This window comes from Rattus norvegicus, chromosome 1 (genome assembly GCF_036323735.1).
Source record: "Rattus norvegicus strain BN/NHsdMcwi chromosome 1, GRCr8, whole genome shotgun sequence".
NCBI lineage: Eukaryota > Metazoa > Chordata > Mammalia > Rodentia > Muridae > Rattus > Rattus norvegicus.
Window position 1 is genome coordinate 169,937,914 of NC_086019.1, and position 23,745 is coordinate 169,961,658.

The 23,745-nt window shown below is 36.5% G+C and overlaps 1 protein-coding gene and 1 long non-coding RNA gene across 2 annotated transcripts in view; one reads left to right on the plus strand and one right to left on the minus strand.

Moving 5' to 3' along the window:
• Positions 1–23,745, plus strand: part of LOC120099902 (uncharacterized) — a 148,485-nt gene that overhangs the window by 110,364 nt on the left and 14,376 nt on the right. The gene's annotated exons all lie outside the window — the stretch shown is intronic.
• Or2ag17 (olfactory receptor family 2 subfamily AG member 17) lies at positions 5,723–6,673 on the minus strand. Its single transcript, NM_001000736.1, has one exon. It carries the CDS (start codon positions 6,671–6,673, stop codon positions 5,723–5,725), a length of 951 nt encoding a protein of 316 aa, NP_001000736.1.

Here is a 23,745-nt window from a genome sequence, read left to right on the forward strand (position 1 = left end):
AGTGGCAGTCTGTCCTGTGGTCTCAGGATGTCTGCACTTCTTGTGCTCAGCTATTCTGTCCTACCAAAATTGCAATTGTTTGCTTTTTCAGTGCTGTTTGTTTCCTTTGCACATGCTAGATACTAACCCTCTATCAGAGGTGGGGTCTTCAAATCTATTCAGCTGATGAATATTACTATTTTTTTCTGTCAGTATGATGCTTTTTGTTTTGGTTCTATAGCTTTATTTCCTGTAACCTGAAAACAGGAATGGTAATACCTTCTGCAGTAAGTTTATTGATCAGGGTTGCTTGGGTTGTCATGGGATTCTTGTTGCCACATAAAGTTTAAGATTATTTTTTCAATCACTGTGAACAATTGCATTAGAATTAGTGTGTGGATTGTCTTGATTCTTTATATTGTTTTTTACAGAGTGATATCCTTTTATTGTAAGGTAGCACTGTTCTTTATGGTGAGGTATGTTTCTTGGAGTTATGAAAATGTTGGCTCCTATTTTCTAATCTGTTAGTTTGTGTCTTTTTACTGTGGAATTAAGATCATAAGTTTCAAGTTATTATTGAACAGTGTTTATAGTGTTGTGAACTTTTTCAGACTTCTTTTAATTAACTGTTCTAAGATTATTTATCCCTTATATTTTCTTTGGTGTAGACAACCTCCTCAGAGTGAGGTACTTCTTCTAATCTCTGTAGAGGTGTTTTGGTGAATATAAATTTCTTCAGCTTGGTATAATGAAATGGTTTTCTTCTCTTTCTAATCTAATAGATACTTTTCTGGGTACAGTAGTCAGGCTACTCTATGTGGCCTTTCAGAGCTTTTTGTATATCACTTTAGTCCCTTTTGGCTTTCATGGTTTCCACTGACAAGTCAGATTTTATTCTAATGAGTCTGCCTTAGTGTGTGAGTTGGTCTTTTTCTCTGGAAGCTTTTAAAATCCTTGCTTTGTTCTGTATCTTTATTGTCTTGACTATGTGGTACTGGGAGTTTCTTTTACCTACTGAAATAGAGGTACAACTATAAGAGATAACTTTGATATGGCTAAATTATCAATTGTGGTATCTCTATACTCTTTATTCTTTATAAAGTTATTAATGTTATTTACCACATCATAAAAACCCTTTGCAAATTATACCATGAGTAAATAATTCAACTCAAAATTAATTTGTAATTTAAACATTTTACCATACTCTGTTTATAAGACAAAGTATATTGTCATGTTTCCCAAATATATTCCTGTTTCCTTTTTAACAGATGCCTGATACCTTTGATCTCATCTGAAACCCTTGTCCCATACTTTATTTAGAACAGAGTATTCATTCAACAGACTATTCATCTCTTTTTTCCTCTTCAAATCTACTTGCATCTGAACTGAAACACGTTGTGCTGGTTTTCCTCAATATAATTTCTTATCAATTGCTAGCCAATGTCCAATTTCATCTGTCTCCTCAAAAATTTGTTCCCAAACAATAATTTCTTTTCTAAAGGAAGCTTTTCTTCTATTGTTTGAAAGATAACCATAAAGTACAAATAAATTCTGATTTCCTCTCATCATAGATACTTTCCCACAACTCCATTTCTTTCAGTTATTGCCCATTCTTCAGTTTCTCCACATAAAGGAAAAAAGAAAGAAAGAAAATTGATTTCTATATCTATTTCTTCCTTTGATGATCATCTAATCATAAGAATTCAATCCCATTTAAGTTCCTTTCTCACTCCATGTGTCTGTTATTGCCAATTCATCATTATGAGCTATATAGAAGTCCCCTTCTTATCCTCCATTTCCACACTTTCAGTGACATAGACAGTTGATTTTTCTCTCCTCCCTTGAAAGAATTTTTTCTTTTAGTATCCACAAACACAGAGACACTGGCTTACCTCTCCTTTTTGTCCACTCTCACACCCTTTCATCGCCTGTCTCTTTTTAGTTATGGAATTTTCTTGAGATTTTTTTTCCAGTGAGGAGAAATCAATGTATTGATTTGTAAGTGGTAAGAATGCTGAGTATAAGTCACTGTGCATGCTTAGACCTAATTAGAACTCATTTTTCAAGTTCAAATTTAAACTCTCTCTCAAAACAAGCAAGACTGAGTAAAACATGGAAAGAGTGAAAGCAAAATTAATGGGCTCTGAAATGCCAGTGGAGGTACATGCATCGATGAAGGGAATAATAGAGTTAGATGAATATAGAGATACACTGTCTTTCTATGTATATATGTTGTTTTGGTGTATTTCTCTTTTGGATCTTCTATTCCATTCCTCTGATTTACATGTATGTTTTGTGTGACTTCCATACTGTTTGGATTAATAAAAATTTGTGTTACTTCTGGTTTGAAAAAGAAAAGAAGATACGCAGGAACCTATAATTTTCTAACTCAAATAAGCAATATAATAAGAATGAATATTATAATTCAATGGTGAAAAAGAACAGTGTGTGGAGGAGGATACTAAGAACCAAAGGTTTAAAAAGTTATATGGGTAGGATTGAACAGGAAAGATAGGAGAAGCTTTGTTTAAAAGTAGGATCTATGAAGAAATTTTTACAAAGCCCCTTTTGTTTATGAACAAATTAAAATATACTTTTTTAAAAAAAAGGAATTTGAACAGAGGTACTCTACATGGGAGTTTTCTGCTGATCACAGAAGATATGGATTATTACTGAAAATCTAAGAAACAGGTATAAGTCCCCATCCAGTGTGTTTTTAGGGTCAGAAAACCCCAATGCATATAATTCAACATAAACTATTGTTGTAGCTCTTGATTACAAACCATAACTGGGTGGTAAGTTTCTGAAAGCACTACAAAATTTGTTTTCCCAATTCTTTCAATTTCTATTACATCAATGCAAATAATAATAATAATAATAATAATAACAACAACAATAGTAATAAACAATAATAATATCAACAGATTCCATTTCATTTTATAATTTAACCAGTTCCAAGACTATTTATTCCAGACCAAATACAAAGCCTTAGAAGGGATTAATAAATTTCCCAAACTAGTAATATCCCATTATACATAACATATTTAAAACAAGTAGAAAAACACTTTCAAACAAAATTACTTTAAAAAATTTTTACACTCAAGATTTTATTCCACTCTGAATCCACCCTCCTACTGTTCTACATCCCTTACCTCCTCCACAACTTCTGTCTCTACCAAGCTGTCCCAACCCCATCCACCTGGCCAGACCTCTAAACTACATGCCTGAGAGCTCTAGAACAAAGAGAAGCAAACTCACCCAACATGAGTAAAGGCAGGAAACAGTTGAACTCAGAGCTGAAATCAACCAAATAGAAACAGAGAACAATACAAAGAATCAACAAAACCAAAAGCTGGTTCTTTGAGACAATCAACAAGACAGATAAACTCTTACCCAAACTAACGAAAGGGCACAGAGGCAGTATCCAAATTCACAAAATCAGAAATGAAAAGAGAGACATAACAACAGAAACTGAGGAAATTAAAAATCATCAGATCCTACTACAAACCCATATACTCAACAAAACTGGAAAATTTGGAGGAAATGGATGTTTTTCTAGACAGAAACCAAAGTTAAATCAAGAGCAGATAAACTTTCTAAACAGGCCCATATCCCATAAGGAAAGAGAAGTAAAAAGTCTAGGGCCAGATGGGTTTAGTTCAGAATTCTACCAGACCTTCAAAGAAGACCTGATACCAATATTCGTCAAATATACCATAAAATAGAAACAGAAGGAACAGTATATAATTCATTCTATGAAGCCGCAGTTACTCTGATACCTAAACCATACAGGGACTCTACCAAAAAGGAGATCTTCGATCAATCTCACTTAAGAATATTGATGCAAAAACACTCAATAAAATTCTTGCAAACTGAAACCAAGAACACATTAAAACGATCATTCACCTCGATCAGTAGGCTTCATCCCAGGAATGCAAGGTTAGTTCAATATAGAAAATCCATTAATGTAATTCACTAACAAACTCAAAGAAAAAGTCACACAATCATCTCCTTGGATGCAGAAAAAGCACTTTCAAACAAAATTTAAATTTATTTTTAAGTTAAGGTACAAGATAGTAGGTTTCCTATGACTTCCCCACATTATATACTTTCATTCCACCTCCAATATTCCCACCTTTATTTTCAAATTTTCTATGTCCTGCTCCCATATATTTTAAAAGCTACCCCCATTATAACCTACTCCATAAATGTTCCTTGCTTCTTCTACAGATAAGTAAGTTTAAACATACAAATATAAATACTCAAAGTCAGGATGAACACATGAGAGGAAACACATGGGACACCTGTTCTTCAGTATGTGAGTTACCTCACTCAATATTACTTTTCAGCCTTGAGAGATGGCTCAGCGGTTAAGAGCCCTGACTCTTCTTCCAGAGGTCCTGAGATCTGTAATGGGATCTGATGCCCTCTTCAGGTGTGTCTGGAAACAGCAGCAATGTACTCACATGTATAATTTCATTTCGTTTCTTTTTATCTGACTAAGTTTTTATTGTGATCTCATTCCTAGCTGTTATGAACAGAACAGAAATGAATATGGACATGCAAGTGTCTCTATAAGTGGTACAGATTGTTTTCAGTATAATCCTAGGAGAATATGGAATGGTCATATTGTAATTTAAGTTTAGCTTTTTGAGAAACTTCTAGATAGATTTCCAAAGGAGATAATTAGTTTATTCTTTTGCTCCTGGTGTGCATGTGACCTTCCCCATGCCACCATTTGCTGCTATTATATTTTTATACTGGTAATCCTGACTAGGACTTTCACTAATTAAAAAAAGACATATACTTGGAGTGCCACTGGCTATTTTGATACATGACCAGATTGTATATTGTTTAACGTAACACAATGAACATCTGAGCCATTTATAATTGTTAAGGTATTTTGAAAAATGATTAGGACAAATGAAAACCACTGCTTTATTATGCCCCTCTTAATATATTATTCACAAGTTAGAAATAAAACTGAACATTTCATTACCAATCACTTTAAGAAGAAAAAGATAAAAGGATGCGGAGGATAAGGAAGAGGATAAGGAAAGAGAAGGCAGAGGAGGCAGAATTAAAGGAAAAAGGAGGAAGTATATATGTCTCTATGTCTCTGTCTGTCTCTGTCTCTGTCTCTGTTTCTCTGTCTCTCTCTGTCTCTCTCTCTCTCACACACACACACACAGACACACACACACAAATTCAAGAAAAGTCATCTGTCAGGCTACTCATAAAAGCTGATGCTTACAGGGAGAGGAAGAGAGAACTTACAAGGAGAGCAAGACAAAGCATGGTGCAGAGGTATGTTAACTGGACTTTAGACAAAGCTATCTGTGTTGGTTTATATCTTACCAAGAATAATTGGTTTAAAATTTGCGCAGGCCTAAAAAAAATCCTCTCCTATTGATCTCTGAGAAACCCACTTAAGATTACTTTCTATGATTTTTATATTCAGTATGGACATAAGACCAGAGTAGTCTTGTTTGACTATCCTTTAGACTTTCAAAAACAGCAACATTGGGAAACAGAGACTAACTTTTAAAGACAATGGATAGTTTTAAATAATGAACCTCTTCTTGTAAGAAGCTAAATGATGAGAAGATTTGAAAAACATATTCTCTGCTTCTCTAGAAAAAGAAACAATTTCATTTTTTTTGGTTGCATTGGCAGAATTTCATTTATAGCAGGAATCTTCTGACATTGAGAATTAAGTCTAGCAGATACCCACTAGAATCCCCTAAAATATAGACCGTGTAGGCAGAAACCACTTACCCAAGACCCTCCTCAAGGCCCCAGTGACATCCTTATTCCGCAGACTGTAAATGAGTGGGTTTAGAGCTGGGGTCATGACAGTGTAGAAAACAGAGAGGATGTTCTCTTGTTTGGGACTAAGATAGGAACTGGGTAGGACGTACATAACTGTGAGAGCCCCATAGTACAGACTAACTACTGTTAAGTGGGAAGAACAGGTAGCAAGGGCTTTCTTCCTTCCTTCATTTGAAGGCTTATTGAGCACTGTGAAAAGAATTAATATGTAGGAAGTCAGGATTGCAACAAGTGAGGGAATTAGGAAGGTTACACCCATCATATAAACCATGAGTTCATATTTGGAGGTGTCTGCACAAGCCAGCTTCAGCAATGGAGGGATCTCACAATATAGATGTCTGATCTTCCGGGATTTGCAGAAGGGATATTGCATTGTGTGGATGGTATGTCCTAGAGCACTCAGGAATCCTAGGATCCATGATGTGGCTACTCCAAGCCAGCAGATGCTTGGCCTCATGAAAACCATATAGTTCAGAGGATGACAAATGGCCACATATCTGTCATAGGCCATGAAGGCCAGAAGGAGGTCTTCTGCACCACCAAGTGTCAGTGCCAGGAACATCTGCAGGGCACAACCCTCTAATGAGATGGTGTTGTCTTTGAGCAGAAAATCCATGACAGCCTTGGGAATAATAATAGACGTGAGAAAGAAGTCTATGAGTGAGAGCTGCCCAAGTAGATGGTACATGGGTATGTGGAGCTGTCTATCCATGTTGATGACCAGGAGCAGCAGCCCATTGCTGGCCAAAGCCAACATGTACAGGGCTGTGATTACAGCACAGAGCATTTCAGGAGAGCCACTATCATCCAGAATCCCGACCAAGATGAAAGAACCTCCCAATGTGGAGTTCCACCACTCCATTCTTTGTCATTTCTTTAGTATTCAAAATAAAATGCTTCAATACTATTTTGCTAATATGGTTTCTGCTTTAGTAACATCAGAGTTCACTTAGGATGCCCGACAGGACTCCAGTAAAAATGACATCTTTCCCATTAGTGAATATCTTTGCTTCTTGTTTTCCAATATTTAGGTTTCAATATGAAGGTTTTAAGTTTGAATTGATAATTATAACTTGATGAAATATTTATCTAAGTGGAGATCACATACTGCAGTAATAATTTTAAAATAGGTTATAACCTGGTGAAAAAATTGTACAAGATATAACATGAAGAAGTATTTCTCTAGAAAGACCAAATTATCTCTTTTTTATAATTCATAAAATAACCCATCATTTTTGGTATAAATTTGGTAAATAGTTTTAACATTCCAGTTTTCTTTATGAATTGTTATATTTAAGACATGAGATTCTGAACTGATATAGAGGTGTGGTTTTAATAAATTCCTTTCATTGCTTGCCCACATTTCAGGTATTTTTGTTTTTTATTATTCTTTCTTTTCTTTTCTTCTTTCTTATGTTTTCTTTAAAAAGGGTTTCTCTGTGCAAACCTGACTGTCTTGGAACTGACTCTGTAGCCCAGGTGGGTTTCAAAACCACAGGCAGACATCTACCTCTGCCTCTCAAGTGCTGGCATTAAAGGTGTGTGCTGCTCTTTCTATACAGTCCAAGGTGGACACAGAACATCTTGCTTCAACTGTCTCAGAGCTAGCATTTTAAGCATGCACCAAACTGTCTAGCTCATTTTCTATACTCTGTAAGTCCACATTTGTTCATAGTTAGTCTACTGGATGAAAGCAAGATCGTCTACCATAACTACCTATTTTAAAGCCTCATATTGTCCATGAGCCTAAAATCTTTTGCCTTCTATATAGAAAATTAAGTTTGAGAAAATATTGGGGTTTACTGTTTAACCCTCAAGGTCAATTCGAAAAATTTTACAGATTATTATACACAATGTGCCTGCAAAGACACAGAAATAAACTATTTCTGCCTTTCATATAAAACCAGTTCTGTTTATGCTTAGGTAATATGGCAAAATTCCACAAAGGAGTAAGTATTCTGTTCTGTAATCTGTCCAAACAATTACATCCTAATCCAGTCATTGATCCTAATGCTCATTATTTCTCCCATAAGTACAGAACATTTACACTAGATATAAGGAAAAATAGGTAGGCAAACTTCCTTTTTAGGAAGCTGGTATTGTAGTATGGCACCAAAATCCATGGAGAAGCTAGTGTGGGGAGGCTTCTAAGATTGAAAAGAGCCTTGCTGTACAGCATGGAACAGGACAGATGAAGCCAACCCAGAGCATGAAGTCCTAGAGAATGTGAAAATGAAACATCTTGTGTAAGTCATGTAGCTACATCTTGGCATATTTATATTAATATTTCAAGTCTTCACTATCTTATCTTGGGGCAATTACTATTTTGAGAATTAAAAGATATGAGAATGTGGAACAAGTTTCACATTAAATCAGGTAGTCCTTTGGGGGCATTCATCTATCTTACAGGTATTATCAGAAACCAGGGACATCTACAGGGTCTAATGGTCTATGCTGAGGTTCCTTCCAGGAAGGTATTGTTCAAGTCTAGACTATGATGTGGAATCAATTGGTCCTAATGATACTCTTTTCATGTTCAAAAATCAAAAGTAGATATACTGACAAAGTCATGAATTTAAAGCACTAGAAAGCCTGAGAAATATCAGTTTATCACCTTAAGTATTACTCTGGACTCTTTCTTGACTCAAAATACTTAAAAGTTACACAGATGTCTTTAAAGGAGATAAAATTTCTTACCTTGGGTGGTAGGAATCCTAGCTGCCCGGATCCTGGCTTCACATTGGATTGTTTGTCAACTGAGGATATTTCATCACAAACATGGAGGGGAGATGTGGTTCCTTCAAAAGTTTGGGATTTAAGTTTTCCTACACTGGTACAGTATAGTATGAACCCATCTTGTCAGGTGTAAAGGATGCGTTATTAACTACTTTCATCTGAGACATTTCTGGAAATGAACATGGGAACAGCCAAGCAGCTAACAGATCTTGGTTAGTGTCAAATGCAGCAACAAAATGTTTCTCCTGTTCTCAAACCTAGACAGGATTGAGAACAGGATTGAAATTGTCAACTCAAACAACTTGCATGGAGTGAGCCAGCTGCTCTCACTTCTTATCAGTCTTCAGACTGGTTTGTGTATCACACTGAGGTTACCATGTTTCTGCTATCAATATCAAAGTCATGGTTAAGGAAGTAGAAAACTTGGTCAAAAGCTCAAAGGTCCCTGTCTAGTGGTATTAATTATCCCTGGGGCCTTGTTTTCTATTCCCAAGAACCTATTTCTTCATCATTCTATGCATAGATTAGATGGACTTATATCTTATCTCAAATGACCTCCTTGAAAATATTTGTCTCAAAACAATGAGTCCTCTTGGGTGTGTTTTCTGGCTTGCCTTTCCTGAAGTCTTTTGTTACTAAATGAGCTCTGAGGCTCTAGGTTTATCTTTCCCTTGAATATAGGGTCCAGTTTCTTTAGCCTCCCATCTGATGAGATTAAGGACACACTTCCAAGACTTCTCCAGACTGCATAGTTTTTATGTAGTTCTAAATGAAAAGTAGTGACTGAATAGAACCACAAATATCCCTTTTTGATCATCCTTCTATTCTTGAACCTAATGTCATCTTCTCAGTATTTGTGGAATGCTACTTTCCTTACTTTGTTTCAATTCAGCCTAGCTTCTCTAGGTAGTTGCAGATGTGGGATATTTGCATTGTCTTCTGGTAATCCAGTGTGATTTCTGTATGTGTTCATATCTTGGTGCCATGAGTTATGGCTAGAGAAAGAGTTACGTTTTCTTTTTATTAAGCATGAAAATTGAAAGAAATCCATTCAGTATTAGAGTTATAGAAAGTCAACATTAATGAAAATGAATTAAGTGCTTTCAGAGACAAATACCCACTATATAAACACATATAGATGGCAATAGCCTATCATTGACAGTAAGTAATAGGACAATGGAGATAAGTCTTAAAATGCTTAGAAAATAGAACTACAAACCTAAGGAGTGGGTAATGGTGTGAGTTATGTAGATGTAGTACTTCCATATAATTTCTCCAAAAACATGTTTACATCATCAATCCTACAGATGTGTGACCCCTATAGGATACAATAACCATCCTGGCAAGCCATGCCTACTCATGCAATAATTGAACAATGTCTTTAGAGTAGCCAACCATTTTCTGATTGGATTTAAAGCCCATATCACAAATTGAAATCAGTCTCTGTCACTAAAATCATAGCCAAGAATCTGTGGCTAGATAGGTCGCAGTCCCTAGGATAAAACTTAATATACTATACTATAAATGAGCAGAGTATTAGACCAATTACCAGGAATTTGTCATTATACCCATAGTTTCTCATCAGAGAAGTTTTTATTTGTAGTTGATGACAACACACAGACTAAAAATGGTCAAGGGACAAAAAATAAGAGAATACAGAGTTGTCATTCCTAAAGGAAACACTTCTATCCCATACCTTCTTCCAAAGCTCTGGTATCATTGTTGAAGAAAGTTTAGAAAGATTATTAGAACCAGAAGTAGATCTCCATAAGGAAATAGTGTTTCCTGGAATCAGTAGGGAAGTAGTACATGTGGGTTTGCAGCAGTTGAGGTAGCATATGCAGGCTTGGTCAAGATCAAGACAGACAAAATCTAAACATGGGGAGGGGAGTTAGGTATGAAGCTCCAGTACTAGCTAGGTACCTATTGGTAACTTATGACTGCTGGGAAATATAGAGTCAGTTTTCATCAAGGGTATGACCTTTGCTGGGTTGACCATACTATATGGGAAGGCAACACATTTAGGTGTATGTCAGAAATACCAACCATATTTGATGGGTTTTGTGTGGAAGAGGGAGAAGTGATGGATCTGGGAGTAATGGAAAGAGGGAGAATATATGATATATTGTTCAAAATTATTAAACAACTTACAAAAATTAAAGTGCTAACAAAAATGATAAAGAAATATTTTAATTGTGAAAAATTATTCTTTGAAAATTTTATAAATGTATTTAATAAAACACAAATCCTCAATTTCCTTTCTCCATCTCCTCATAGATTCCCACAATATACCATGTTTTCTTTTTTATCAACCTTTAAAACCAAATAGTGCTATCCCTATGTACATGAGTATGTGGTTATCCAATGGACGTGAGAATCCTACCAGTTTCCACATCTTCAAAGAAGAATTATTGTCCTACCCTTATAAGTTATCAAGTGGCAAGAAACTTCTTAGTGAGAGGTAAGAACTCCTTGCCCTCCTAAGCTTGAATTTTGGGTGAGTTGGTATTTTTGCAATTTTGTTCAAGAACTATCATTTCTGAAAGTCCATGCATACATGCTGTACTGTGTCCAGAGGACTGCATTTCACAGCCCACTTCCTATTCATTGGCTCTTACATTCTTTTATTCTCCTTATCCAGAATGTCCCCTGAGTATTGTTATTGAGGTTAATAAAGAGGTTCCATTTAGAGCTGAGCACTCATTATCACTCATTGATCAGTCCTTTGACCACTTATTCTCTACATTGACTTATGCCTTCTGTGAAAAGTAACTTCTATGATCAAGCTGAGGACAACCCAAGTCTATGACTGTACACACAAATGTTTAGAAGGCAATTTCACAATATAATTATGGTTTGAAATAGTAATACTAAGTTCTACCCTAGGGACTCTTCCCTCTGCAGATATGAACATTAGATCATGTTTAAAGTATCATGTCTGCATGAATTAACAATCTGTGGGGCAGAACTCAAAATCATAGAATGGTTTGTCACTCACAGTCATAACCCTAATGGACCTATGATGTCTTTCCTCACATGTTAGTATTATAGTATCCATAGTCCAACAGTAGGTAAGACCATTTATGGTTTTTCTCCATCCTGAACTCTTCTTTATATATTCTACTACTCTCTAGACAGTATTGGAGATATTTTTGATCTGTTTGAGACTTTTCTGTGTTGTTCAGTCAGCATTCATGGTTTCTTCAGCAATATATGTTATTATATAATTTCCAGTGAGTAACAAAGAGCAAGAGAAGTGGCCTGCACTAATTTGGAGATCTTTGAACCCTACTGACCAATAATTTGTGGGAAGGTATTCCAGGCCTGGCACTATGATTTTAATGACAATTTTCTCCTGAGAACAACACCACTAACTACCCATTAAAGGTAACTCCATTATAATTTCTTGTATGAACATGTGTTTTCAAATGAGCTTAGGAAATTATGGAGTTCCATAAGACTTTTTGAAATATATTATTTTTGTTAACCTAAACACTCTATACTCCCATTCTCCATACTCATCTTGCATAAAAAAATCTAATTTCCACAAACCTCCCTTTTTTTGTTTCAGATGTGTCTATTACCACCTCCAATTATATCTCCAAATTTTTGTTGCAAAATATTAGGTTTCCATATGTCTTCTTTTATAATCTTTCCTTTAGGTTGAATGCCCTTTGACTTGTCTATTTCCCTTTCCTCTATTTTCCCATTCCTGTTTAAACCTGCCCTTCATCAATATTCCACTTCTTTATCTTCATCTTCATCTTATCTATGATCTTTTCTTTACTCTCTCTTAAAGAATTTTAACAAGGTTAAATGTCCAAAACAAACATTTGAAGCTTAGATTCCCCTTAAGGGTAAGAACAGCCCGTGTTTGTTTCCTCAGCTGAGTTACTCCCACATAACTTTTGGATACCATTTATCTACAGATTTCAATTTTTCCTTTTCATTGAGTAATTCTATTGTGTTTATGTACCACATACTCTTTATCCATGTGTATGTCGACAGATATCAAGAATGATTTCATATACTAGCTGTTGTTAATAAAATGGCAATGAACATGGGTTGCATATCTGTCTGTTGTAGGTCATAGAGTCTTTTGAGACTATGCCCAGGCATGATAGAACTGTACCATATGTTAGTTCTATTTATAAATTTTTGAGAAATCTCCAGACTGATTTCTAAGTAGTATATTAGTTTATAGTCCCATCAACAGTGTGTAAGAGCTCCATTTGTATTCCTGATGATGACCATTCTGACTAGGGTGAGATGGGATCATAGAAGAGATTTAGGCTGCATTTTCTAAACCATTAAGAATGTTGAGGACTTTTAATGTGTTTATTAACCATGTGTTCCAGTGCCCATGTGTTCCAGATGCTTCCCTAGTTTTCCTTCTATTAGTTTGAGTGTGTCTGGTTTGATGTGGAGGTCCTTGATCCACTTGGACTTAAGCTTTGTACAGGGTGATAAGGATGGATCGATCTGCATTCTTCTACATGTTGACCTCCAGTTGAACCAGCACCATTTGCTGAAAATGCTATCTTTTTTCCATTGGATGGTTTTGGCTCCTTTGTCAAAAATCAAGTGTCCATAGGTGTGTGGGTTCATTTCTGGGTCTTCAATTCTATTCCATTTGTCTATCTGTCTGTCTCTGTACCAATACCATGCAGGTACTATACACTCTTAAAAAGAGTCTCCTCATCCTCTAGTAGCTAACCACTTACTTCACTGGGGCTTTGGGTGCTGAAATCCTCTCCCATGTTGGGATTGAATCATTTTGGGCTTGGACTGGCCTTTTTGAGTTCATATGTGCAACTTCCCTGTTGTGACCAGAATATAATGTTTTCTTGTAGTTATATTCCACTATTGTCTCTTACAATCTTTATTCTCACTTTCCACAGTAATCCCTGAACCCTATGAGAGATTGTGTGATATAGATGCTACCATAGGTGGTGATTCTGCAGCCTCTTATTCTCTGCCCCTTGTCCAGTTTTGGGTCTTTGTGTTAATCACCATCTATGGCAAACAAATGCTTCTCAGATGAAGATTCATAGATGCATTAATTCATTGGTCTAATGTCATTAATAGTTTCCTGTCATTTAACAGCATTGTAGAAGTACTAGTTGATTTCTTAGGGCCCACGACATGTCTAGGTTCTTGGTCTTATAATGATGCCAGATATAGGTTTTATCTTATGCATTTCTTCATTTGTTAATTTGTGTGTTCACATTTATAGCTCATTTTTAAATTAATTATTTTATTTATTTATATCCCAAATGCTGCCTCCCTCAAAATCTCTGTTCCGGAGTTCTTTACCCCATCACCTTGCCCCTTCACATTTAACGGTGTGTCCCTCTTCCTCCAAGTACCCCTTTTACCAAGGGCATTAATTCTCTACACTGTTAGGTGCATCCTCTTTCACTGAGGCTTGACAAGGCAGACCTTTGCTACATATGTGCCAGGGGGTTTTGGCCAGCCCATGTATGATCTTTGATAGGAAGCTTAGACTCTGGGAGCTCCCAGAGGTCCCAGTTAGATGACACTGTGGATTTTCCATTAGAGTTGCCATCCTTTCAGGTCCTTTAACCCTTCCCATAACTCTTCCATAGAAGTCCCTGACCTCAGTCCAATGGTTGGTCATAAGTATCTGCATCTGTCTCAGGCAACTGTTGGTAGACTCTCTCTGCATCTGTCTCAGGCAACTGTTGGTAGATTCTCTCTGCATCTGTCTCATGCAACCATTGGTAGACCCTCCCAGAGGACAGCCATGTTAGGGTCCTGTTTTCAAGCACAGAACACCATAAGTAATAGTGTTAGGGTTTAGTAGCTGCCCATGGGATAGATCCCAAGTTGGATTGGTCACTGGAGGGCCCTTCCTTCAGATTCTACTTCAAATTTGTCTCTGCATTTCTTTTAGACAGGAACAATTCTGGGTCAAATTTTGAAGATAGTTTGGTGATCCCATCCCTCTACTGGGCCTCTGTCTATCTACTGGAGTTAACCTCTACAGTTTCTACCCCTCCCCCACAGTGGGGTATTTTGGCTCAGATAATCTCTATTACGTCCTAAAAACCTCTTATATCCCCAGTCTCTGAGGCTTTGTAGACATTCCTCCCACCCCACCCCCATTTATTTCTGTTTATTCTCCTGTCCCCATACCTGACCCTGCACCCATTTCCCATCTCCATTCCCTCTCCACTCAGGTCCTTCCATTCCTCTACCTCCTGTGATTATTTTGTTCCTCCTTTGAAGTGAGATTGAAGCATTCACACTTGGGTTTTTTTTAATTGTTAAACTTCTTATAGTTTGTGGGTTGTATCATGGATATTCTGTACTTCTTGGCTAATATTCCCTTATCTGTGAGTACTTACCATACATTTCTCTTTGGGTCAGGATTACCTTATTCAGGATGAAATAGTTTCACCCATTTGCCTGAAAATTGATTATGTTCTCATTTTTAATATGTGAATAGTATTCCATTGTATAAATGAACTACATTTTTTGTCAGTTGAGGGACATCTGGGTTGCTTCCAATTTCTGACTATTGTAAATAAGGCTGCTATGAATGTAGTAGAGCTCATGTCCTTTTGGTATGGTGAAGCACTGTTTGTGTATATGCTCAGGAACAATAATGGAGTGCTCATCTTCCTCTTCATCCTTGCTGTTACTTGAGTTTTCGATCTTAGTCATTTTAATTTATGTAAAATGGAATCTCAAGATCCATGATGATGTAAGGATGTTGAACATTTCTTTGGATGCTTTTCATCCATTTAAGATTCCTCTGTGAATAATTCTTTTTATTTTGGTACCTCAATTTTTAGTTGAGATAATTGGTTTTTTGGAGTCTACCTATTTGAGCTCTTTATATATTGGGCATATTAACCTTCTATCAGATATAGTGTTAGTGAAGATCTTTTCTCAATCCTTAGGTTGTTGTTTTGCCCTATTGATGGTGTACTTTGCCTTACAGAAGCTTTTAGAGAGGTCCTATATTAGTAACTTAAAAGTGCACATGAAAGCTCTTGAACAAAAAGAAGCCAACACACACAAGAGAAGTAGAATTCAAAATCAGGACTGAAATTAACCAATTAGAAACAAAGAAATAATGTAAAGAATCAAGAAAGCCAAGAGCTGGTTCTTGAAGAAATCAACAAGATAAATAAATTTTTAGCCAACCTAACTAAAAGACACTGAGGCAGTATCCAAATTAACAAAATCAGAAACAAAATAGAGAGAAACAAGTTAGAGATAAACTTAGGAAATTAAAAAAATCATCACATCTTACAACAGAAGCCTATATTTGATGTAACTGGGAAATCTAGACGAAATGGATGATTTTCTAGAAAGATACCATGTACCAAAGTTTAATTAAGATCTGATAAACTTTCTAAGCAGTCCCATAACCCCTGAAGAAATAGAAGTAGTTATTAAAAATCTTCCAACTCCCTCTTAAAAAACAATAAAAAGCCCAGGGCCAAATGGTGTTAGTGCAGAATTCTATCAGATCTTCAAAGAAGAGCTAATACTAATAACCCCCAAACTATTTTATAAAATGAAAATAGAAGGAAATAATTTATTCTATGAAAAGCCATGACTCTGAAAACTAGGTCACATAAAGACTAGAAATAGAACTTCAAGCCATGTTTACCTATGCCAGTATTTGTTGTTCATTTGTACACTTAATGATGGCTATTCTGATTTAGGTTTTAAATGATAAAAATTCCATAAAATTGTGCTTACTATAAAAGTACCATAGGATATTTTTACACATGTACATATTATATAATGTTCTTATCAGAGAGACATATCATGCATACAAACCTATTGAAATTATTAATGTATCTCAAGATGTGCTTAGAAAAATAGAAAAGACCATTTTTTTCCATCTCTATGCTTGTCGTATTCACAGTATAGAAACATAAATATTCACTTAAATTTCCATCACAGAAGCATCAGAAGAAAATAGAAAGGGGGAAGAAAATGATGAGGAAGAAGAGGAATGAAAGAGGAGAACAGGATGAAGTGGAGAATGGGGCATGCACACAAATACACAGAGCCAAAATATCTGTCAAAGACATTAAAAGTTAAACATAGTCAACTTCTATCAACTGGATGTTAGATAAAACTATAAAAATTAATTTTACTAAGATTAGTTGCTTTAAAATTTGTGCAAAGTTCAAGAATCTTTTCTAACTGGTATCACTTAAAAGTATTTTAGGGTAATGTCCAAAATCATGGAGGAGCCAATGTTGGCAAGAATCTAAGATTAACGAGAGTCTGTGTTATATAACACCAAAATGTACAGATGAAGCTAACTCAACATACAGCTTAAGATGTGAAAGTGAGGCATCCTTGTACAAATTATTCAGCTATGTCATGTATAGTAATGCTTCATTAGTCTCCAGTGGTTTCTCTTGGTGTCATTAGTACCTTAACAGTCTAAATATGTGAGAATGTGAAATGAGTATCACAATTCAGTTCGTTGTTTGAGGGCACTCATCATCTATCTGGGGGTATTATGAGAAACAGGAATATCTATAGGCTCAAAAGGAATGTTTTGAGATTCCATGAAGGAAGAAGGTACATAGGCCTAGTCAATGCTCTTAATTTTCAAAATATTAAAGACAGAGAGACTGAAAGGAACATGTATTTAAAGAATTAGGAAGTCTGATTGGCATAGTAATGTAAGTTTTACTGTATGCTCTCACTGATTTTGTCTCAAAATGCATAAAAGGAGGTTATATATTTTGTTTAAACAGATACAAATTCTTTACCTTGGGAACTGAAAAGCCTAAGTACCTAACCACTCAGCTTCCCTTGCGGCTTCTTTTTTTTTTTCCCCTTGCGGCTTCTTAATGGTTGGCGATGCTGCATCACAGATGGAGAATATAGACACATGGTTGTTATTTTTTCAGTAGTTTCCTATTGAATTAAACTTTGCTAGGTTGGCAAAGTATGTTGAGTGTCCTTCCACTGTCAAGTGCTAATGGTATTTCATTTCTTCTTCATATCTACAGTTATACTCTGAAAATGTCAGTGGGAATATCCGGCTGTTAAGAAACTTTTGGTAGTGTCCTCTGGAGCAAGGAAATAGGATTTTTGTTTTCACACTTGAAAATTATTAAAACAAAACAAAAAATAAAAAAAAACTCCAAAAAACCCCAAAAAACAAAACAAAAATCCTTCCACTTGATGAGTTGCAAGGATGGAGCTCCTCCAACTTCATGAAAGTTTCAAACTCTTGAGTCCTGCTGCTCAGGTTTGTCTAGCCCTGATGCCATCTGGAAGCAGAGATCAAAACTTCATGAAGCAAGTAGAAATTCAAAAAGACTCTTTAAAGTTCCTGCTGTCTCCATCTAAATGTTCCTAAGGTCTGGTGCAAGCCAGGGCCTTGACTAAGAGCAAGCTGATTTGTTCTCAGGTTCTAAGGCCTCCTCTCTGCTTTATCCTATGCATATCTACAGAGGGACTCATATCCCAACTGAAAGGGAAATGTTGGGTCTAGAAAATAGTGAGTTAATGAATTCTCTTGGGTATGTTTCTGAGCTTGCTTCTCCTGAGGACTTCAGTCAAAAATGAGCTCTGAAGTCCTAAGTGTCTTTTCTCTTTCATACAATGTCTAAATTCCTTATCTTTCCAAATCTGAGGTTATAGACATGTAACAATGGCACCACAGCCCAAGTATCTTACATTTTTCTTTAATGTAAAGAAATAGTAACAATGGAGTAGCTCAGGTTCCTAGCAAGTCTAGCACTGTGGCCTTAACCAAAAAGTGGGTTTTCCAGATTCTTGTGGTGGGCTGCTGTTTCTTATATTTATAGCTCTTGTAGGCCAGACTATTCTCTCTTTCCTAAGACTGATCCTTATACAGTCCATATATGGAAGACCTTCTCTCCATTGATCTCTGAAAGCCCAGAATAGTTTTTTGTATGTACTCATGTCCTTATTTCATAGATGATGGTTTAAGAGAGCTTAATTTTCTAAAGATTAGGCAGGAAGTAAAAAAAACCCACAGTAAGAGAGTTGTAGAGAGTTTACATTAATTCAATTATTTGAAATATTCCCAGAGATCAAAGACAGGTTACCAATTATACAAATTAACCTTCCTGACAGTAATGGAACAAGGAAGAAATGTCTTTTAAAATGTTGATGAACAAAACTATACAGTTATATTATCTGTGTAGAGCTGAACTGTGAACAATCTCAAGAGGATGCTCAAATGAGTATTTACCTCCAAATATGCCCAATAAAATAATTTCATCAAGAAGAAGAGTGATGCCTAGAGGATATGTAATCCACAAGGAATCATGCTGAGCCTTAAAGAATGATCTAAAAAGTTAGTTAGCAAATTTACTTCTAGGCCCTAAAAATGTTCTTGTTTTTAAAAGACAAAAATGTCAATAAAATGACACCATGTTGTTAATTTTTTTCATTTTTGTGACAAAATTGTTGTGATACAGAATGAATGATGTAAGCAAGAATATTCAGATTCATTCACTAAACCTATCCTCTACTGTTTGTGCCTTGTGACCTGGTCTTCATGGAGGAGACCCTGGCTGAAAAGCTTAAGGATGAGTAGATGATCATAAGAAGGTGGTACAAGGAGAAGGAGATGCAAGCCATATTGAGAATAAGAACTTGGTTCCCAAAATGAAGAAGAAGCAGTTTCTGGAGATGCTGCATAGCAGAAGTGAGACAGAGCCATGATTTACAGAACCAAGGCTACTGAAGCTGACTTCCGCAGAGAAGTTCTGGTTCTGGTGCTGCAACTGTTTCATACTTGGGATGTGAAGATCTGTCTACTTGAATTTTAAAAGAACAAGAGGCAGGAAAAAGTAAGCCTGTGTTGGAAAATGTGTAAAGAAAGGATAGCTGAAGATGAAACTGGTAATTTAGGTTAAGCCAGAAATATAGACAGTGAAAACTGTTCAAATATTGTCATCCAGAGTTACATAATAAACTGACTGATTCAATCTGATGTTCACTACATGCGACTTACATGTTTGCCTATCTTTTTTTTCTCTCCATTTTTATTAACTTGGGTATTTCTTATTTACATTTCGATTGTTAATCCCTTTCCCGGTTTCCAGGCCAACATCCTCCTAACCCCTCCCCCTACCCTTCTCTATGGGTGATCTCCTCACCATCCTCCCTCCATTACTGTCCTACCCCTACTAACAATCTCCTCACCATCCTCCCCCCATTACTGCCCTGCCCTACTAACAATCACCTTCACTGGTCGTTAAGTCTTGGCAGGACCAAGGGCTTCCCCTTCCACTGGTGCTCTTACTAGGCTATTCATGGCTACTTATGTGGTTGGAGCCCAGGGTGAGTCCATGTATAGTCTTTGGGTAGTGGCTTAGTCCCTGGAAGCTCTAGTTGGTTTGCTGTTCATATGGGGGTCCCAAACCCCTTAAAGCTCTTTCAGTCCTTTCTCTGATTCCTTCAATGGGTGTCCCATTCTCAGTTCAGAGGTTTGCTGCTGGCATTCACCTATGTATTTGGGGTATTCTGGCTGTGTCTCTCAGGAGAGACCTACATCCAGTTCCTGTCAGCCTGCACTTCTTTGCTTCATCCATCTCATCTAGTTTGGTGGCTGTATATGTATGAACCACATGTGGGGCAGGCTCTGAATAGGTGTTCCTTCTGCCTCTGTTCTAAACTTTGCTTCCCTGTTCCCTGCCAAGGGTATTCTTGTTCCCCTTTTAAAGAAGGAGTGAAGCATTCACATTTTGGTTATGCTTCTTGAGTTTCATGTGTTCTGTGCATTTAGGGTAATTCAAGCATTTGTGCTAATATCCACTTATCAATGAGTGCATACCATGTATGTTTTTCTGTGATTAGGTTACCTCACTCAGGATGATATTTTGCAGTTCCATCCATTTGCCTATGAATTTCATAAAGTCATTGTTTTTGATAGCCAAGTAATATTCCATTGTGTAGATGTACCACATTTTCTGAATCCATTCCTCTGTTGAAGGGCATCTGGGTTCTTTCCAGCTTCTGGCTATTATAAATAAGGCTGCTATGAACATAGTGGAGCATATGTCTTTGTTATATGTTAGGGCATCTTTTGGATATATGCCCAAGAGGGGTATAGCTGTGTCTCCAGGTAGTTCAATGTCTAATTTTCTGAACCTCAGACTGATTTCCAGAATGGTTGTACCAGTCTGCAATCCCACCAACAATGGGGGAGTGTTCGTCTTTCTCCACATCCTCACCAGCATCTGCTGTCACCTGTGTTTTTGATCTTAGCCATTCTCACTGGTGTAAGTGGAATCTTAGAGTTATTTTGATTTGTATTTCCCTTATGACTAAAGATGTCGAACATTTCTTTAGGTGCTTCTCAGCTATTCAGCATTCCTCAGCTGTGAATTCTTTGCTTAGCTCTGAATCCTATTTTTTAATAGGGTGATTTGTCTCCCTGCAGTCTAATTTCTTGGGTTCTTTGTATATTTTGGATATAAGCCCTCTATCAGTTGTAGGATTGGTAAAGATCTTTTCACAATGGTTGCTTGCTGTTTTGTCCTAACCACAGTGTCCTTTGCCTAACATAAGCTTTGCAGTTTTATGAGATCCCATTTGTTGATTCTTGATCTTAGAGTATAATCCATTGGTGTTTTTTTTCAGGAAATTTTCTCCAGTGCTCATGTGTTCAAGAATCTTCCCCACTTTTTCTTCTATTTGGTTGAGTGTATCTGGTTTGATGTGGAGGTCCTTGATCCACTTGGACTTAAGCTTTGTACAGGGTGATAAGCATGGATCAATCTGCATTCTTCTACATGCTGACCTCAGGTTGAACCAGCACCATTTGCTGAAAATGCTATCTTTATTCCATTGGTTTTGGCTCCTTTGTCAAAAATCAAGTGCCCATATGTGTGTGGGTTCATTTCTGGGTCTTTAATTCTATTCCACTGGTCTATTTGTCTATGTCTGTACCAATACCATGCAATTTTTATCACTATTGCTCTGTAATACTGCTTGAGTTTGTGGATAGTGATTCCCCCGGAATGGAAATCCTTTTATTGCTGAGGATAATTTTAGCTGTGTTGATTATTTTGTTATTCCAGATGTATTTGTAAATTGTTCTGTTTAATACTCTGAAGAATTGGATGGTATTTTGATTGCATTGAATCTGTAGATTGCTTTTGGTAAAATGGCCATTTTTTTCATCTTTATTAACTTGAGTATTTCTTATTTATATTTTTTTCATCCTTATTAACTTGAGTATTTCTTATTTACATTTCAATTGTCATTCCCCTTCCCAGTTTCCTGGCCAACATCACCCTAACCCCTCCCCTTTCATTCTCTGTGGGTGTTCCCCTCCCAATCATCCCCCCATTACTGCCATCCCCCCAACAATCACGTTCGCTGGGAGTTCAGTCATGGCAGGACCAAGGGCTTCCCCTTCTACTGGTGCTCTTACTAGGCTAAAATGTCCATTTTTACTATCCTGCCAATCCATGAGCATGGGAGATCTTTCCATCTTCTGAGATCTTCTTCAATTTCTTTCTTCAGAGGCTTGAAGTTCTTATCATACAGATCTTTCACTTGCTTGGTTAAAGTCACACTGAGTTATTTTATATTATTTGGGAATATTATGAAGGGTGTTGTTTCCCTAATTTCTTTCTCGGCTTGTTTCTCTTTTGTGTAGAGGAAGGCTACTGATTTATTTGAGTTAATTATATACCAGCCACTTTGCTGAAGGTGTTTATCAGGGTTAGTATTTCTCTGGTGGAACTTTTGTGATCACTTAAATACACTATCATATCATCTGCAAATAGTGATATTTTGACTTTTCCAATCTGTATCCCTTTGATTTCCTTTTGTTGTTTGATTGCCCTGGCTAGAAGTTCAAGAACAATATTGAATAAGTTGGGAGAGACTGGGCAGCCTTGTCTAGTCCCTGATTTTAGTGGGATTGCTTTAAGTTTCTCTCCATTTAATTTAATGTTAGCAACTGGTTTGCTGTATATGGCTTTTACTATGTTTAGATAGGGGCCTTGTATTCCTATTCTTTCCAGGACTTTTATCATGAAGGGTATTGAATTTTGCCAAATGTTTTCTCAGCATCTAATAAAATGACCATGTGCTTTTTATCATTCAGTTTGTTTATATAGTGAATTACGTTGATGGTTTTCTGTATATTAAACCATCCCTGCATGCCTGGGATGAAGCCTACTTGATCATGATGAATGATTGTTTTGATGTGTTTGTGGATACGGTTTGCAAGAATTTTATTGAGTAACTTTTAGTCGATATTCCTAAGGGAAATTGGTCTGAAGTTCTCTTTCTTTGTTGGGTCTTTGTGTGGTGTAGGTATAAGAGTAATTGTGGCTTCATAGAAGGACTTCGGAAGCACTCCATCTATTTCAATTTTATGAAATAGTTTTGATAGTATTAGTATGAGGTCTTCTATGAAGGTCTGATAGAATTCTGCACTGAACCCATCTGAACCTGGCCTCTTTTTGGTTGGGAGACCTTTAATGACTGCTTCTATTTTGTTAGGAGTTATGGGGTTGTTTAAATGGTTTATCTGTTCCTGATTTAATTTTGGTACCTGGTATCTGTGTAGGAAATTGTCCATTTCCTGCAGATTTTCAAGTTTTGTTGAATATAGGCTTTTGTAGTATGATCTGATGATTTTTTGAATTTCCTCTGAATCTGTAGTTATGTCTCCCTTTTCATTTCTGATTTTGTTAATTTGGATATACCCTTTGTGTCCTCTGGGTAGTCTGGCTAAGTGTTTACCTACCATATTGATTTTCTCAAAGAACCAGCTTTTGGTATAGTCCTTTTTGTTTCTACTTGGTTGATTTCAGCTCCGAGTTTGTTTATTTCCTGCCTTCTACTCCTACTGGGTGTATTTGCTTCTTTTTGTTCTAGAGCTTTTAGGTGTGCTGTCAAGCTGCCGATATATGCTCTCTAATGTTTCTTTCTGCAGGCACTCAAAGCTATGAGTTTTCCTCTTAGCACAGCTTTCATTGCGTCCGATAAGTTTTGGTATGTTGTACCTTCATTTTCATTAAATTCTAAGAAGTCTTTAATTTCTTTCTTTATTTCTTCCTTGACCAGGTTATCATTGAGTAGAGCATTGTTCAATTTCCCCGTATATGTGGGAATTCTTCCCTTATTGTTATTGAAGACCAGCTTTAGCCCGTCACAATCTGATAGGACTCTTGGTATTATTTCTATCTT

Coding starts and splice junctions, on each gene's coding strand:
- Or2ag17 (NM_001000736.1), bottom strand. CDS start 6,673: ATGGAGTGGTGGAACTCCACATTGGGAGGTTCTTTCATCTTGGTCGGG.